Source organism: Anticarsia gemmatalis, chromosome 11, assembly GCF_050436995.1.
Source record: "Anticarsia gemmatalis isolate Benzon Research Colony breed Stoneville strain chromosome 11, ilAntGemm2 primary, whole genome shotgun sequence".
NCBI classification, from domain to species: Eukaryota; Metazoa; Arthropoda; class Insecta; order Lepidoptera; family Erebidae; genus Anticarsia; species Anticarsia gemmatalis.
In genome coordinates this window covers 13428247-13446180 of record NC_134755.1, presented here as the reverse complement: position 1 = coordinate 13446180, position 17934 = coordinate 13428247, and the positions used below count along the sequence as shown (strand labels likewise).

At 42.6% G+C, this 17934-nt stretch overlaps 2 protein-coding genes across 7 annotated transcripts; both read left to right on the top strand.

Annotated features, from left to right (window-relative positions):
- The first annotated feature begins 234 nt into the window (after positions 1-234).
- sqd (RNA-binding protein squid) lies at positions 235-5675 on the top strand. 6 transcript variants are annotated; one of them, XM_076120192.1, is made up of 9 exons: positions 235-469; positions 1496-1536; positions 1870-2144; positions 2360-2491; positions 2687-2951; positions 4063-4125; positions 4450-4499; positions 4780-4899; positions 5008-5675. In XM_076120192.1, the coding sequence occupies exons 1-8, from the start codon at positions 342-344 to the stop codon at positions 4876-4878; spliced, it is 1053 nt and encodes a 350-aa protein (XP_075976307.1). In that variant the 5' UTR covers positions 235-341; the 3' UTR covers positions 4879-4899; positions 5008-5675. The 6 variants fall into 6 exon arrangements, with proteins under 6 accessions (XP_075976307.1, XP_075976305.1, XP_075976306.1 ...); XM_076120190.1 differs by having other exon boundaries at positions 4010-4125; XM_076120191.1 differs by lacking the exon at positions 4450-4499 and having other exon boundaries at positions 4010-4125.
- Positions 5676-8019: 2344 nt separating this feature from the next.
- On the top strand, positions 8020-17598 carry LOC142976825 (uncharacterized). The gene is made up of 7 exons (XM_076120396.1): positions 8020-8200; positions 8713-9037; positions 11139-11278; positions 11739-11972; positions 12938-13277; positions 15487-15626; positions 15925-17598. The coding sequence occupies exons 1-7, from the start codon at positions 8112-8114 to the stop codon at positions 17561-17563; spliced, it is 2907 nt and encodes a 968-aa protein (XP_075976511.1). The 5' UTR covers positions 8020-8111; the 3' UTR covers positions 17564-17598.
- The last annotated feature ends 336 nt before the right edge of the window (positions 17599-17934 follow it).

Sequence of the window (17934 nt, the reverse complement as noted above, 5' to 3'; positions counted from 1 at the left end):
AACTTTTTAGTTCTGAGGTTGGTAGTGAGTTTATTGATTCATGAATTGTTAAAGGTTCTATCCTTTTCCCGTACGTTCAAGTTCTTATGCTATCCTTGTCACTAACGGTATAGACGCCATTGACCCCTTTCCACAACTTGCTTCTGATTGGTCCAAAGTAGTGGTAGGGATGCTTTGTTTGCAAAAAAAACCGCGTCTCTATGAAGGTTGCCAACATAACGTGAGGTTTCGCGCCGACTCATCACGCATTTCCTTTCTTTCTTCTGCATTTGGCATTCGGTGTTAAAGGTCGCGTGGACCTTAGATTTAAGTTTATTATTAATTTAGCCTAAACATTAGCCATGGCCAATAACGATAATTTTGCACAAGACGTTACTGAAAACCAACTTAATGGAAATGCAGAGAACGGTGGAGGAGACTCACAACAGGAAAATAACAGTGCCGAAGCTCCTGGACGCGATGATGACAGGTATAGATAGTTTTCGATTTTATTGTTACTTATCATGCTTGAAACTCTAGTAATTTAGTAACACTTATCGTGTTATTTGATTGTAGTGTCTAACAGATTAAGTTATTGCAGTTTTTACCATAGCCCGTCACAATGGCGGCGCGTCTGCCATTATTCTTATCGACATACCGCTTCAATCCATTTCAATCGTTAAGATCTTTTCAAAATTGTATTTTCTAATCTTTGCAGCGCGTTCTCTACGATTTAAGTTCAGACCCAGAAGTCATAGTTTTTTTTCAGAACGTTTCCAGGGTTATTTTCATTAAATTTAGATTTATCTCCGAGCCGCATGAAGTAAAATGGCGTCTTATTTGCGCGTCTCTTTGCACCCGGCACCGGCTCGGTTCAGTTATCGATTTTTCGTGTCGTTTGTTGGTTAGCATACTTGTGGTTCGTGAGTTACGTGTCGTGAGCGGCCGTCTGCCGTTCCTAAGCTAGCGGTAAAGCAAGCGTACGTAGGTAGTTGCAAGATTTTAAATCGGTAACGCGTCGCCCGTCGGTGACGGCGGCGGGCGCGGGCGGGGCGGCGGTCAGTTTGGCGCTACTAACGCTGTGTCTCTCTGCAGGTGTGAGCCTGCGCCGCCGCCGCAGCTGCCGCCGGAGGACGTCATGGTATATATCCGCTGGGCTCACACTAAAGTAAAGCTATGACCAAACTGACTAGATTGTATGGGCCACTTAATTTTGGGCCTCGTTCACATTTGCCAATTTCAAATCTTGCGATATCACTGTAACACTTTGTTTGGTTGTCCTGATTTGTAATGTAAATTTCCAGACTTTACTTTTTGTAACTTACAGGTTGTCTAATTGATTTGCTGCAGTGCTTGGAGTTTGTTTTGAAAATATAGTAGCTGTAAAGTACTGTAAACAAGTACTGCATAGTGTTAATTGATAAATTGTAATTTTTAAGTCAGTTTCTAAATCAAGACACAAGTCTACAAATACCATTTCATCATGTTTTTATCATTAACATTGTAATGTCCACAGAAAACTCTTTGTTGGAGGCCTGAGCTGGGAGACCACAGACAGTAAGTTGTTTGTTACTTTTATGACTCTTCAGCTTACATCAGTTAGTGGCTTCAATAGTACTTACATTCAAGTAGTTCCATAAATCTATTCCGTCCTTATTCTCTTAAATATAACTTAAATATTTTCCTTATATCCTCTACGTGTTAATTTTAATTGGGACAGTAATATTTTCGTGTAAAGTAATTCAATCGGAATGATGATCAATTACAGTTCTGCTTCTGACTTATACATTGAAGAATTCTTAACCCACAATTCTGAAGATTATTAAAATTGTTGTTTGAATGTATTGTTCCATGGAGCCGTTATGTAATTTGTTGTTTTTGTTGTTACAGAGGAATTACGTGATCACTTCAGCGCCTATGGTGAGATTGAGAGCATCAATGTCAAGACTGATCCTAACACTGGTCGATCACGAGGATTTGCATTCATCGTATTCAAGGCTCCAGATTCCATAGACAAAGTGATGGCTGCAGGTGAACACACTATCAACAACAAAAAAGTGGATCCTAAGAAAGCTAAAGCGAGACATGGCAAGATATTTGTGGGTGGTCTCAGCAGTGAGATATCTGATGATGAAATCAAGAACTTCTTCAGCAACTTCGGAACAGTAAGTGTATAATATGACTATTTTCCATGTCTGCTATAATAATAATATTTATAAAAATATGAAATATTTTTATGATGACAAATCCGGTTTTGGTGAGATAACATTTTCTAGACTTCTCTGAGGAGGAATCCGGGCCACTGATATAATGTTCAGCATTTTTATCACCCTTTTCAACTTTTGTTTGTCTGATTCTAAAGTATATCCTTTTATTACAGATCATCGAAGTTGAGATGCCTTTTGATAAGACAAAGAACCAGCGCAAGGGATTCTGCTTCATCACGTTTGAGTCTGAGCAAGTCGTCAATGAGTTGCTCAAGACCCCTAAGCAGACCATCTCTGGCAAAGAGGTCAGTATTTTCGGCTCGTTTGGTCTACTTGATGAGTTAAAAACAATTAGAATCACCACTATGATGATCTATTACAGTTCTGCTTCTGATATCCATTGAAGATAACTGTACCCACAATGCTGACGATATTTGAAACAAGTTGTATGCAGAGAGTGGAGTTCAGTTCATGAAGTAACGTTTGTCGATGTTGTGCAGGTGGACGTGAAGCGCGCGACGCCGAAGCCCGACGGCCCCGGCGGCATGGGCGGGCGCGGCGGTCGCGGCGGGCGCGGGCTGCGCGGAGGGCGCGGCCGCGGCGGCTACGGCGGTCAGGGCGCGTGGGGCAACGGTGGCTATGGCGGCTACGGCTACGGTCAGGGCGGTTATGGCAGCGGTTATGATGGATACGGCTACGGCGGCTACGGATACGACGGCTACGGGGGCTACGGCGGTTACGATTACTCCGGATACCCCAATTACGGTAAACGCGGCAAGCAGTACTAGTATAGTAGCGAGCCCCCGCTAGCCCGCTCACCGACACATTACCTCGACTGATGTTACCTGATCCTAGGATATAATGTAAAACGTAGTAGAGTAAGGCGGGCGCTAGGTTAGCGACGCGAGCGAGGCGCGACTCCGTCCTCGAGATTTGCCTATTTACATTATAGTGAACGTTTATTTTACGAGGAGATCGACATCACGCGAAGCTTAGGTATTTAATTTAGTGTGTAGGAAAATATTTATTTTTCTATATATTTAATGTTCTATCGAGATAATGTGTAGTGAATGTTGTCGAGGCGACAGTGTATAATCTGAATATAATCGCAGCTCTGTCTAAATTTTGAAAACCTAGGATTAATCATCTCATATAACTTTGCTAAATCATATTTAGTTGCATTATTTTGTTTATTTCTGCGGGCGTCCAAGCTCGTGCCTAGCTCGTAGTGCAGTTGCCCATTCGGCTATCGCTCTTTATCATTGTTTCAACGGGTATAACTATATTCTGTACATATGTATGTTACCTGCCTTATGTTTATAAGCGTTCGTTTGTAATACCACTTTTGACATATGTAGCCATGTTGCTCGAGTTTTAATATTAATTCTTTTTGGTAATACTTTTTACCTTACGACGCTCTCGCCACATGCTACATTTGGGAAATGGGGTAAATATGGAGAGACATTGTGAAAGTGATAAAGATATGATGAAGCTTTTGAATAAAGCACTGTTACAAAAATTCTCAATGTGTTTCCATATGTCACCCTAGTCCACTCCCTGTGCCCTATCTGACTCACCTGACGCTTCATGATATTCAACTGACCAGGTTATCTTACTAATCGCATGCACTCTCGTTAGTACAATATCGAAATATGGATATGTGTGGAACAAGATGAAGGAAGCAACCTCAGAACGTGGACACGAGTAAGACTGTAGAGCGTGTAGGGCCCTGCCGCGTGGTCGCAGAATGTGCACGTCGCCTCGCAGACGCATAGGGTCGAGTGCCCGTAGAGCTATAAGTTATTAATGTCCTACCACGATAGATCCCGATAGAGGCGGGCGCGCACTAACACAATATGTTTTGTGTTGCGGGCAGACTACGGCGGGTACGGAGGGTACGAGGGCGGGTACGGCGCGCGCGCGGCTCCGCGCGGCAAAGGTACTGCACTGCCTTGTCCTGTCTCCTGTACTGTACTGTACTTCTGTACTGTATACTACATACTGTACTGTAGAGTAGGTCGCCACCGCGCGCTAGCGGGTCGCATGACACTTGTATCTCGCTTTCGGTGCTTAGTACGAATCGAAATTTGACGGCTATCTATAATATCATCGGACGAAATTACTTACTTGATTCGTAAACTCAAAATTGATTGTCTCCTTCTGTAGTGAAGACACGTTTGGTTCGCTGTCGATTGGCTATGTAAATATGGTTCGACCGCTATCTTACTCTTATATGACTCTTACTAATGATAGACCCGTGTAGGTGCCGTGCGACCGAAGCGCCTCACGAGTCGTGCATCGACGCGAGCTTTTGTGTGTATTGAGTACATTGATTTTGCCTATTATCATTAGTCACATATTGCTTGTGCTTCGACCTGCGTAATTGTCAGTTTCAACTGAGTCGGTCGAATCAGATGCGATATTTAGAATTAGACTTATTTACCTACATTTTGTCACCCAAAACTAAAGCACTGTTGTAACCGGTGCATTCATTGCATGATTAAGAGTGATTCTGTCTTTAAGAAAGCACTAAAAAGCTTAATAAAGAATGCGAGCATAGAGAGCAGCACGTTACAAGTGCGTGACGTTACAGCCGGGTACCAGGGGGGCAAGCAGCGCGGAGGTGGCGGCGGCGGCGGCCGTGCCAACCAGAGGCACCAGCCCTACTGAACTCGCGAGTACCTGCCGATAGTCATCTCAGTCCAATAGTGAGGTGAGCTTTCTACCCAAATTCCTACATCGGACTGCCTCCTTGTACAATGATTCTACATGACATGTAGCTTTGAATAAGTAATGATCGCTCACTTTGCATTGTCCACAGGTTAAGTCACCGGTCATGAGTGTCCCCCGCGCCTCTCGCCTCGCCGCGCAGGGGGCACGTCATTTCATTCCACATATTAATTTAAGGAAGTAATTGATAACATTTTAAGAAGATTTTTTAAGGGTAAAATACTGTCAGTTGCGATATGGCCGCCAACGTTCGGCTTTAGCGTAAATTTAATATAATATAGTATGGATTATAGATTCACTGAGTATTATTGCAGATTGATTAGTTATATTGACATGTCTTTAAAATTTACCTTACGTACTGAAACTGTAGGAGTAATAGTTAATTATAATTACAGAGCTTATAAAATTGTAACAATGTCCCTGTACGCCGGCGAGCCGTCTTGTGACGTGTTGTGTGCGTCCTGTGTGTCTGAGAGCGCGAACGCGCGTGTGCGTGTGTCGTGTGAACGTGTAGTAGAGTCGCCCTCATCTCTGTGTCACTCTGTCAGTTGATCTGGATCTCATCGCAGAATTGTAGTTTTGTACTTTAATTTGAAAAGGATTGAGCAATCAGAATCATGTATTTTATACCAATTAGATGTTTCTTCCATTGATTAGGGATGAAATTAATTTTTAGACTAAGTAATCGGTCATGAACAAACTGGAGATATACAAGTGTATGTCTAATAAAACAAATGTGTAAATAAAATATTGACTTTTTGTCTGTGTTTATGTCATGGAACGCGTCGTGTTGTAAACATAGTATATGGTAAGTTCGGTAGGTATACCCTAGTCTAAGCACACATACTTCGCAAAAAAAAATAACAAGTTAACAAGATCCCTACAGTCTCTGAAGTAGTAAGTACCTAGTAGTGTTAGTAGGTAAATACTTCGGTAGCTGTAGTTCTTAATGTGAAACAACTTATTTCTTTAGTTTCAACTTAGTCTTTTCATGGTCATTATTTTATCATCTTAGTACTAAGTGGTTGTACTATTGCCAGGCACCGCGAAGAATCCTATACCTAGGTAGGTACCTACATAAGGGCTAAGTCCATTATCGGCACATGGCATCTTTCGGTATAATCATACCTATTAGACCTAGGAACACGTAGGTACCTAATAAGTCACAATCGTTAAGGATGATACGAACGAAAACTCATAGCTGCAAGACACACCCTGAGGGAATCTGGAAACCAAACACAGAAGGTAGTTAGGTACCTACTTTTATTGGAGTAGGTAGATTGATTTTTCGTACTTGTGTCAAAAATATATGCACACAAAGAATAACATCGAAAAGCCACTTTTCACTAAAGTAATTCTGGTATTCCGGATTCAATAAAATATTGTTGATGTTAGTACTTGGTACTGTATCTACTCAATAGGCTTGTGTACTTAAAAACCGAATTAGTCCGTGAAGAAATTTCATTAATCAAAAATGTTTGACACGTTTTTTTTATCGTATGAATTTTGACGAAGATACAACTCTTATAACTCATAATCTCAAAACGGTAGGTACCTACCTGCCATAAGAATATAATCAGCTACTTTTTCACTATCTACTTAGGCACCTAACTATCCTCCTACTCTTTCTTTAGGATTCTGGATGAAAATGTGAAGAGTTGGTATAAAGGTGCGTACGGAGTGCGCGTAGGTACTACCTACCCTTGGTACGCTACACTTGTATAGGTACGCGTGTCCGGGACGCCATGTCTCATGTCTGTACCTGCGGTTACGCGTATACTTTTGGGGAACGCGTACCCTGCGAGCCGGCTAGTCGGTTATTGGTCGCGCGTTAAAGGGGTCGCACACGACTGGGTACCTACGCTATATTTGGACCAAAACATGAAGAAACACGCGTCCTTTTGGATCTTGAGTAATGAAACAATGGCGAATGACAGGGGCTGTCGGAGCGCTCTGCATCGATAGACCTCGCGTAGGTATAGGTTCGCGGCGGTACGTACAGGAGCTATAGGTACCTATGCGTATCCCCTACACATACCCTTGGTACGCGCAATCCGTACGCACTTTAAGGAAACTGGAGTTACCTTACCTAAGTAGTAAGTACCTACATCGTAAGTATTCAAGGTTACTAGTCTAAAATATAGACATAGTAAAAAAAAAACATTTATTATGCTGTCACAGTATCTTCGAATGGGAATGAGAATAAGCTTAACCTGACTTCTTTGATTGTCAATCAAAGAAGTCTATCTTTTAGTTTTTAATAACTGTATACCTACTGTGGTGTATACGTACATATTCTTTCTATCTTTCTTTTTTCTATAAAAGACAACTCCCGCACTAAGAATAATAATAAAATTTATTGCACTTGTGTCGCGGGGACATTTACAAGCATACAAACAACGGACACGAAGCACAACCAGACCTCAAACAATTATTAATTGTGGATCGCACAAATAATTGCTCCATGTGGGAATCCTATGGAACCATGGAATAACCTAAACCACTGCGCCACGGAAGTAGTCATTATATCGTCGGTGCAATGGTAAAGTAGCCAATCTGCCATTTTGGTGTTATTGAGTTCGTTTTTGTTGTTGTTTTACAAAAATAATAGTAAATTATTATTTAATTTAAAATACACTTAAAGACATTTATTTTTTAATACTAAATTAAAAATTTCAGGAAGATACGTTAAGATTCCGATTTACAGGACCAATTTCAATGTTCTTTTTGCTCTCCTGGAAAAAGAGGTTTTTGCAGATTGGCTACTTGACCACTGGACCGACGATATAATTAGACACATGCCTATCTACACCACAACAATTAAAAAATCTGAGGGTAAACTCACCAAATAATTCGATCTGATTTTGTTACTGTCTAGTCAACTATAGAATATAATGTCACCTGCGTGGGTACAGTCCCTAGATAGGTAGGCACCTACAATCATATACCATCTGGCAAAATAGCAACTGGATTTTGAAGAGAAACGAAGAAAATATTTATGAATAGGTATATAATAATATATTATACGCGTATCAACTTTCAACGTGATCTTCGAGAATATTTCTGTTTAAGTACTTCGATCGCAAGTGGTAAGATAGTGGAAGCGTTGCGTAGCGTGGCACGCACTTGAGCGCGATACATTAGGGGCGGCAGGCGGCAGCAGCCACCAGTCGCAGCAGTTCTGTCAGCAGCAGCATGGCCTCGCGCGGTTTACTTCTGGCGCTCTGCGCCGTGCTCGCCACACTCGCACAAACACACGCGGGCGTGCTTCAACAGTCACCCAAGTGAGTTAGACAGCCAACTCTTGGTTTAATACCCTTACTACTTTGTAGCAAAATAAAGTCCATATATGTACATATTTGTTATATATTTTCAATTTACGCGTTTTCTCTTCGGCTTTTACAGCCTCTTAATGAGAAATTAACTTCGGCCAATTTCTCATTCACGATGTTTTTGCAATAAATATATTTTGTCAAGACGTAATTTATCTATTTATCGCTAACATGTCTACAAAAAATTAGTGCTGATAGGTACCTACCTACCGAACTTGCACTGGACTACACGTCAAAATCTGTTTACGCATGCTCAGTAAATTTCGGCGAAAAAATAGTAGATAAAAAAGGAATTATTATGTTGAGCTAGAGGCAATTACTACGCACTCTGATAATTCCCTAAGTACTACGCAATTAGCTACGAGCAGTATGAATTCCAACTAAATAAACTTTATGCGTGGTGGATCTTTATTACAAGTAAAAGTGTGTAATTTATAAATTATTTTTATGTTTGTTGCATTTAGGTGCGCGCAACACTCGGTGACGCCGGTATCATGCAGTCAGGCAACGAGTGCGGACGCGCTGGTGCCGCACCCGGACGACTGCCAGCTGTTCTACTACTGCGTGCAGAGGCACTTACCGCCCCTGTGTCGCGAGTGTCCCTTTAACCTACACTTCAACCCCATCACACACGTATGTGACTGGCCGAGGGAGGCGGGGTGCTACCTGTCGACTCCTGCAGGTCCGTCTGATGCAACTGAACCTGACACTACGCCTGATGATAACGTCTCCTCGCCCTCGACTGAGGGCAGTGAGATCTCATCGTCTTATTATTATTGGCCAAACAAATAAGTGGCGCACTGACGGAAAAAAATGTACCTGCTACAATGTAGTCAAAACCTGCTTATGTAGCTATACTTTTATCTAATTAATAAATGTACAACTGAATCCGTGTGTTCCTTATTACTCTGACATGTATGTTTCATTTCCTTGCTTAAGCAAACAAGAACAGAATGCCCCCCACCTATTATATGAAAGGGTTTTCTACTTGATTTCTGTGAACAACTGGAGCAATAATGATTTTCATAAACCAATTCCTAGCTTTAATTTAAAAGGGTAGTTCATCCTGAAACCTGAACGTACATATAAATATTAAGTAAATTTTTAAGAAAGAAAACTGAACGGGGATAGACTTAGTGTAGATGATTCACCGTTGATTGTATTACAATTTGGTGTTTTACTAGCAAAGCTAAAAATCGGTCTTTATGATGTAGAAAAATTGATTAACCTGTTTGCCGGCACCTATAGCAAAAAATGCGAACAGTGCTTAAAGTAATATCTTATTTTAATCAAATTCAATTCATTCATTTCAGCCTCGAGAATGGCCATAGGTACAGTAGGTAGGTACATGATTTATGTAGGGTAGTGGGTAACTTTAACATTATGTTAAAATTTTAACTACAGTCAGCCTCAAAACTCATTGAACAGAATCAAATTTACAAAATGTCTCCAAACCTGTACACAATCTGTCACTTTCTCGCTATTCGTCTCATATAGTGGCGAGGCTTTACTTATAGGTACTCTCCCTCCACTTCCCCCTACAACTTCGGAAGAAACCGAACAAATGGATTTTTTAGTGTGTTATGTCTGAACAAATTATTATAATATCATCAAGGCATATCAATCAACTCAAGGCCTCAAGGCCTAACCCCTCCCTCATTACAGGAGGAGACCCTTACCCAGCAGTGGGACATTAACTGGTTAAATTTATTATTATTTATTATATATATCAATCAAGTTAGAATAAGATCATAAGAGACCACGATCCTTATATATTTTGTAATGGACAAATGTCTGGGATTGACTCGTATATGGAAGTCCAAAGGTACTCTTTACCAAGGCCCGTAAGGTTGAGAGACACTAGTTTTAAATAATTATGATAGCTGATTATTATGTAAATAGTGGGTATAGAATATTGCTTAAATTGATTTGCAAGTACTTCGAGATGCCTACTTTCCAACAAAAAATATTCTCCAAGAAATTTTTGGAGTAGGTGCCAGCCAAGGTACACACATACACAACATGACGGAACAGGCATAGGACTCACTCCTCCGTAGTCTGACAACTTCGTAGAGGGCCTTGGCATCCATGATTTAGTTAAATTATAATAAATGAGTAACTGATATAGGTTCACATATGGGTCGAATAGCCAGTACCTAAGAGAGAGAGAGGTTTCTTCCGAAGTTAATGACCAAATCATTCAGAATAATTAATGTTTGAAGATTCGTCCTCTGTAATCGACGAAAATATTTTGAAGAAAAAAACGCCAACATTCGTCCTCCTTTTAAAAATAGCTACGCATGTAGACCTGCATCTGGATATTCTGGATGTATTCTTTGTCGGGCGTTATAGTAGACTTAATTCAATACAACTGAGTGGACCTAAAATTTTCTAGCGATATTCAATAGTTTCCGAGGCATTTCGACATTAGTAATATTTTTGAAAATTCCCATTTAAAAAAGAACTAGGTACCTACATAACAAATGTTAGTTTCTATATTTTCTTTATACTTTAATGCAATTTATTGTTAAGTCAAATCTTTAAAATACTTTTTGTGCATGGCTGGATAATAAATAACAACACTTAGGTATGGTTAGGATCGAATAAGAAAGAGTCCATTGCATTCTATCGATTACGATCTTATAACAAGGACAATTAAGTAAGTGGTTTAATCAGATTCTTAAGGAAAAGTTACACGCAGGAAGTAAGTGGTAGGGGCTGTCGGGGCAGAACCGATTTTTTAAAACGGAATAAATACTTATAGGTTCTTATTAGTTCCTATAATTTTAGCGATGACGTAGGTTTTCAGTGTTAGTTTATCGCAAGTGGTTATGATAAAGATAGTGCGAGTGGTGCATGTCGAGGCACGCACTTGAGCGCGATACATTAGGGGCGGCAGGCGGCAGCAGCCACCAGTCGCAGCAGTTCTGTCAGCAGCAGCATGGCCTCGCGCGGTTTACTTCTGGCGCTCTGCGCCGTGCTCGCCACACTCGCACAAACACACGCGCGCGTTTTTCAGCAGTCACACAAGTAAGTCAATTGTAAACAGTTAGTAATTAACAGAAGGCTTGCCTACTGTTTATGTCTTACTGTTTACTTGCATAAAATACATAATTTGCACAAATACGTACTTAAGTTTTTTTTAGCTTTTTCTTCTCTGGTCATTGTTACATATTGCCTTCCTTTCATAGATATCTTTTGTAAACCTAAAAATAGTAGGCATGGAACGTTTTGTGTAAGAAGACAAAGTTAGCCAAAGAGTCATTCCTGAGTTATTCTGTCAAGAGATTCTCAGTGACTGCTTGGTTTTAGGAACTTACTGGTCGTGTCGGATATCCGTCCGGGCTATGAGAGTGATGGAATAGAGTGTGTGTGTACCATGTGTTCAGTCGGTTTTTATCAATAAAATGAAGGAAGAATACGGCAGGATATTAGTTAGGAAGAATTTTATGTCGTATCAAATATTTGGACTAATAATTGTTTTGTTCAGTTCCCTGGTGAATACTACGGCGCGCTGCGAGCAGCACTCGGTGACGCCGGTGTCGTGCAGCGAGGTGCACAGTGCGGACGCGCTGGTGCCGCACCCGGACGACTGCCAGCTGTTCTACTACTGCGTGCAGCCGTACTTGCCGCCCGTGTGCCGCGAGTGTCCCGCCAACCTGCACTTCAACCCCGTGCTACACGTGTGCGACTGGCCGAGTCAAGCGGGGTGCGACGCATGGATGTAAGTCGATCGCGAGTATAGTGAAGTGTTGTGACAAATGTAGCGCGAATGTTGCCACTTGAGTGTAACACAAGCGGCTCTGTCATAAGTTTACATGATTAGGTCATTATCTATATATATATTGTATGGGTATTAACCGCCTGACGATTTATCTATGTATGTACACTATAATAGTGGCAGATTGAGTGCAAGATAGATGTGTAGTGATTTGTCCTGACGTTCTTATAGCTTCTTGTAACTACCGTTTGAAAATAAGCACTCCCTAGTGTGTTATTGCTTGCCCGAGGTATGGAAATTGAGGACGCAAGGTGGTTCTGCTCCGTACCCCTCACATCGGTCACCGTCTCTCGGAGTTAGTGTAGTTGAAATATACCTGCCCGTGTATTGTGCAGGTGTACACAATAGGACACTATAAACAAACTCGTGTTCAGTTCGTATTCGTCTTAGCGCGCGACAGGAGTAATATAATTACTTAGTTAATAGGTAAAACTTCATGCATCCTACATCGCAATTACAAGCATCTAGTGATAAGTAAGTAATAATCCATCTACATCGATCTGGAATACACAGCGATAGCAGCGAAGTAAGAATCATAATGACTACTAGTGACGTATGCGCGGATGCGGATACGATTTGCGACAATATCGTTAAAAAAGTGTTTTTTGTAAAGCAACAGAATTGTTTAACAAGTTCACTTCTATTAGCAGCAAACATTTATCAAGCAGAAATATGCGTGACATTAGGTGCCTTTACACACACGCTCTATCGCGCGTTTTTAGGAGCGTACAGGATTACGCACGGAAAAGACTGCGCGTTCTTCGGTCACGATTTTTTCGCGGGCTTGACAGATGAGCGCGTCACGCGCTTTTTCCTTTCTCATTGCACACCCTTTACACGCCCGCTCTTTCACGCGCGAGCGTGTGTGTAAAGGCACCTACAAATAATGATTAACAAATTTTGTTTAGTTCACGCGTGAATTCATCGGACCGCTGCGAGCGGAACTCGGTGACGCCGGTATCGTGCAGCGAGGTGAACAGTACTGACGCGCTGGTGCCGCACCCGGACGACTGCCAGCTGTTCTACTACTGCGTGCAGCCGTACTTGCCGCCCGTGTGCCGCGAGTGTCCCGCCAACCTGCACTTCAACCCCGTGCTACACGTGTGCGACTGGCCGCACCGCGCGCGATGCATCCTGCCGGTCACTGCCGCTCCATCTAACGCGACGGAATCTTACTCTACCGCCGCTCCGCCGAATGCAACTGTTCCTGACACTACTGAGAGCAGGGAAACCTCAACCTCTTATTATACCTAATTAGTGAGACAAATAAGGTACAATAAATAAATTAATTAAATTTAATTAAATTACAATAGAAATCAGTAACTGTTTAGAAAGCAATCCTTTCCTGAAATGTAAATAAATATATGTGCAACTAAGTCATTGTGTTTCTTGTTATTCCTTTTATTTTAGATTACCTCTGTAGGAAGATAAATAACGAGCTACTTTAAACTTTATATGAAATTGATATCATGCCGGCAAAAAGTTATTAACGTTCAAACGTCGTGAAAGTCGGATCCCCGCTAACATTCTTGTTGCTGGGAGTTGAAAAAGATGTCCTAGACATTATAGTAACAGATAGTTCTTTTGAAAAAGAGCGAAAATAAAGAGCTAAACGAGCGTTTTCATAGTGAATTCTTCTGAACCTTCGCGCCTAATTAGTAAATAGTCAGTTTTCTAGGAACAACTTTTTTGAGATGTTTAGAAACTTAGAGTTCAGGAATGTACTGGTCTTGTAGTACACACTGCACTGGTCGGTAACAGTATTGAAGGATTCTAAAAACCATTGCAATGACTACCACGAATTCGACCACCGAAAGTAGACCGCTTTGTAGGAGGTTTTCTTAATCAAGTGAGTCAACAGTGGGGTCTAATAAATCTCTCCACGGAACTAAGCACGAAACTGTACGAATGGTGTAAGTTGGTAGGTACTTCCTATGCAATTGGCTGATGTTCCGATCCCGAGCCAACACACCAATGACTACTCGAAGTTGAGTGTGTGTTAGAAATACTTATTTAGACGGCCTCCGTGGCGCAGTAGCTAAGGTGGTCGCCACGCCACCACCAATGCGTTGAGAGGTTGTGGGTTGGATTCCCACACGGAAAAATATTTGTGCAAACCAAATTAGTTGTTACGGGTCTGGTTGTTTTTTGTATCCGTTTTTTGTATGTTTGTAAAAATCCCCACGACACAAGAGCAATTCTTAATGCGGGAGTTGTCTTTTAAAATGAAATGAGTTATCACTTGTTTCAACTATTGACATTGGTGGTGGATCTTCAATCCGTCACATTCCTTCAACTGATGCTACTGTTGTTTCCGAATAGTACTGAGCGCCGGCTCACTCTCAAGACACCATGATTGTCCAATAAATACAATAGTCAATAGGCCTAATATTCGTCAGTCACGGAGGCAGAAAAGGAATAGAGTTTTTTTTAATGATGAATACTGAATACCTACTGCGTTTCATAAACTGTTAGAAAATCCTGAACTCGCACTTTAATAGATCATACTTATGAAATGTTTAAATCAGCCGAGCTTTTCTTCCAACTTTGTTGGAGTCGGCTTCCAGTCTCACCGGATGCAGCTATATACCAATATTTTACATGGAGCTACTGCCTATCCAACTTCCATAACCCTGGTTGTCAGAATTTCAAGCTTCTGACCACTGACCATTAGAGATCTTTGAAAATGACAACCGGAACCCAAAACTTAACGTACCTTCCAAACCACAGGAATGTATAATGTGGTCACCCATCTACGGAACAACCTCGGTAAACGTACCTTAACCTCAGAGATCTATCCGCGCGGTTGTTGTTAACTACGTCACGAGTTCCTCTAATAGAGAAACATAGAAGAGCATGAAGAACAGATTACTGTATGGGAACTACTACACAGTTTCACAATGTTTGTCGATCGTGATCACGGTCAACAGTAACCAATGCGAGATTCCTCCTGGTTATTCGTACATATGTTGAGGGGTCAGACTTTATCACGATCTTATATTCTCCCACGACTTCACCCTAACTTGAATGTCTACGAAGTTTTCATTAACACGTGCAATACACGTCAAATTAAGACTTTAAAGATATTTATAAAGTCATTTAGTTATAATAATGCTGGTTTAGTTATAATAATAAACATTGTGAATACGCATTAATAAACTGGCCAGGAGTTTGTTGGCAGCTCTTCTCATTGGAGCTACCTTGCGAACTGGCGGTAAAATCATTCACTTTGTTAGTAGCTATCATAAGTGCCAGTATTTGACCTAAATGAACAAATGATTTCTTATCTCACTATTATAATAGGTAATATCGAAAATGAAAGGTACATTAAAACGTACTTCCTACAACGTGATTGACCGACGACGTAGATTTTCAATGTTAGTTTATCGCAAGTGGTTATGATAAAGATAGTGCGAGTGGTGCATGTCGAGGCACGCACTTGAGCGCGATACATTAGGGGCGGCAGGCGGCAGCAGCCACCAGTCGCAGCAGTTCTGTCAGCAGCAGCATGGCCTCGCGCGGTTTACTTCTGGCGCTCTGCGCCGTGCTCGCCACACTCGCACAAACACATGCCGCCGCGCTTCAATACGCACCCAAGTGAGTTAAACAGCCGACATTGTGTTAACAATTTATTACTCTGTCTGTGCTAACATTGAATTTGTATCTTGTTTCACGAATTAGCGTTGAGGAGAGTTAGTAAATGAGTTACTTTAAACAACTTTCTATCATAGTCAGTTGTCATAATCATAAATGGTGGTTAGTCGCTACAATAGGCCGCCACCGCATCGTACAGTCTGCATGAGTACAAATTCCTATCATACGCGCTTTTACATGACTCTGAGAAAATATTTTTGACTATGCATGTTAATTTTGCGATCGTTTGTTTTTTGACTAGGCTGAGCACATCAGACCGCTGCGAGCGCAACTCGGTGACGCAGTTGTCATGCAGCGAGGTGCACAGTACGGACGCGCTGGTGCCGCACCCGGACGACTGCCAGCTGTTCTACTACTGCGTGCAGCCGTACTTGCCGCCCGTGTGCCGCGAGTGTCCCGCCAACCTGCACTTCAACCCCGTGCTACACGTGTGCGACTGGCCGAGTCAGGCGGGGTGCAAGATAGTAACGACCGTCACTCAAACTGCCGCAACTACCGGAGCACCCGATGACAGCACATCGACGAGTGCTACCACGTCAGCACGTGTTAGCTCCACGACGGAGTCCCCGAGTACCTCTTCAATACCCCACAGCACTACCTCAGCACGTGTTGCGACAGAAACCACAGCGGAGCCTCACACCGACAGCTCGAGTACTGAGTCAGAGTCCACGACAGAGCTTTACACCGACACCTCGAGTACTGAGCCAGAGTCCACGACAGAGCTTTACACTGACACCTCGAGTACTGGCTCAGAGTCCACGACAGAGCTTTACACCGACAGCTCGAGTGCTGGCTCAGAGTCCACGACAGAGCTTTACACCGACAGCTCGAGTACTGAGTCAGAGTCCACGACAGAGCTTTACACCGACACCTCGAGTACTGGCTCAGAGTCCACGACAGAGCTTTACACCGACAGCACGAGTACTGGCTCAGAGTCCACGACAGAGCTTTACACCGACACCTCGAGTGCTGGCTCAGAGTCCACGACAGAGCTTTACACCGACAGCTCGAGTACTGAGTCAGAGTCCACGACAGAGCTTTACACCGACAGCACGAGTACTGAGTCAGAGTCCACGACAGAGCTTTACACCGACACCACGAGTGCTGGCTCAGAGTCCACGACAGAGCTTTACACCGACAGCTCGAGTACTGAGTCAGAGTCCACGACAGAGCTTTACACCGACACCTCGAGTACTGGCTCAGAGTCCACGACAGAGCTTTACACCGACACCTCGAGTGCTGGCTCAGAGTCCACGACAGAGCTTTACACCGACAGCTCGAGTACTGAGTCAGAGTCCACGACAGAGCTTTACACCGACAGCACGAGTACTGAGTCAGAGTCCACGACAGAGCTTTACACCGACACCACGAGTGCTGGCTCAGAGTCCACGACAGAGCTTTACACCGACAGCTCGAGTACTGAGTCAGAGTCCACGACAGAGCTTTACACCGACAGCACGAGTACTGAGTCAGAGTCCACGACAGAGCTTTACACCGACACCACGAGTGCTGGCTCAGAGTCCACGACAGAGCTTTACACCGACAGCACGAGTACTGGCTCAGAGTCCACGACAGAGCTTTACACCGACACCTCGAGTGCTGGCTCAGAGTCCACGACAGAGCTTTACACCGACAGCTCAAGTACTGAGTCAGAGTCCACGACAGAGGTTTACACCGACAGCACGAGTACTGAGTCAGAGTCCACGACAGAGCTTTACACCGACAGGCCTTCGAACGATGCTTTCAATCAGAGAAACTCCACAGGTATGAACCACGCGTCAACGACTAACTCCTCAACACCTAGCTCTACGTCCACTACGCCCCGGACACCTCTGAGAACTATCGCTCCCTGGCGGCACCTGTCAGAAATTATCTACTGAACTTCAAATAAATGATAAAAAGTTCTCATTAAAACAGTCCTTTGATTATATTATTTATCTACGACCCTAAGTAACATGAACATTGTGTTGGCTGTACCTTGCTTCCAATATACATATAATGATATAGTATATTGTAGATGAAGTTGTATTCTTAAACGAGGCAAGGCCAAAAGTATAACAAGTACTCTAGTACAAGTAAATAGTTAACAGAAGTATTAATTATTTTGCAGCGACACTGTCGGTGGGCAGTAAACAAGCAGTTGTGTTGTGTTGTGTGTCGCACTACCTGCTCGTAACGACCACGTCTACAGGCTAGCGTTGCACGCGGACAACACAGCGCGGCTGACATCTTGCTTACGAATACAACGACA

Coding starts and splice junctions, on each gene's coding strand:
- LOC142976825 (XM_076120396.1), top strand. CDS start 8,112: ATGGCCTCGCGCGGTTTACTTCTGGCGCTCTGCGCCGTGCTCGCCACA. Junction 8,201..8,712: donor GTGCTTCAACAGTCACCCAA/GTGAGTTAGACA, acceptor TGTTGCATTTAG/GTGCGCGCAACACTCGGTGA. Junction 13,278..15,486: donor AAACCTCAACCTCTTATTAT/ACCTAATTAGTG, acceptor GCGATACATTAG/GGGCGGCAGGCGGCAGCAGC.
- sqd (XM_076120190.1), top strand. CDS start 342: ATGGCCAATAACGATAATTTTGCACAAGACGTTACTGAAAACCAACTT. Junction 2,145..2,359: donor TCTTCAGCAACTTCGGAACA/GTAAGTGTATAA, acceptor CTTTTATTACAG/ATCATCGAAGTTGAGATGCC. Junction 4,500..4,779: donor GTGCATCGACGCGAGCTTTT/GTGTGTATTGAG, acceptor GTGACGTTACAG/CCGGGTACCAGGGGGGCAAG.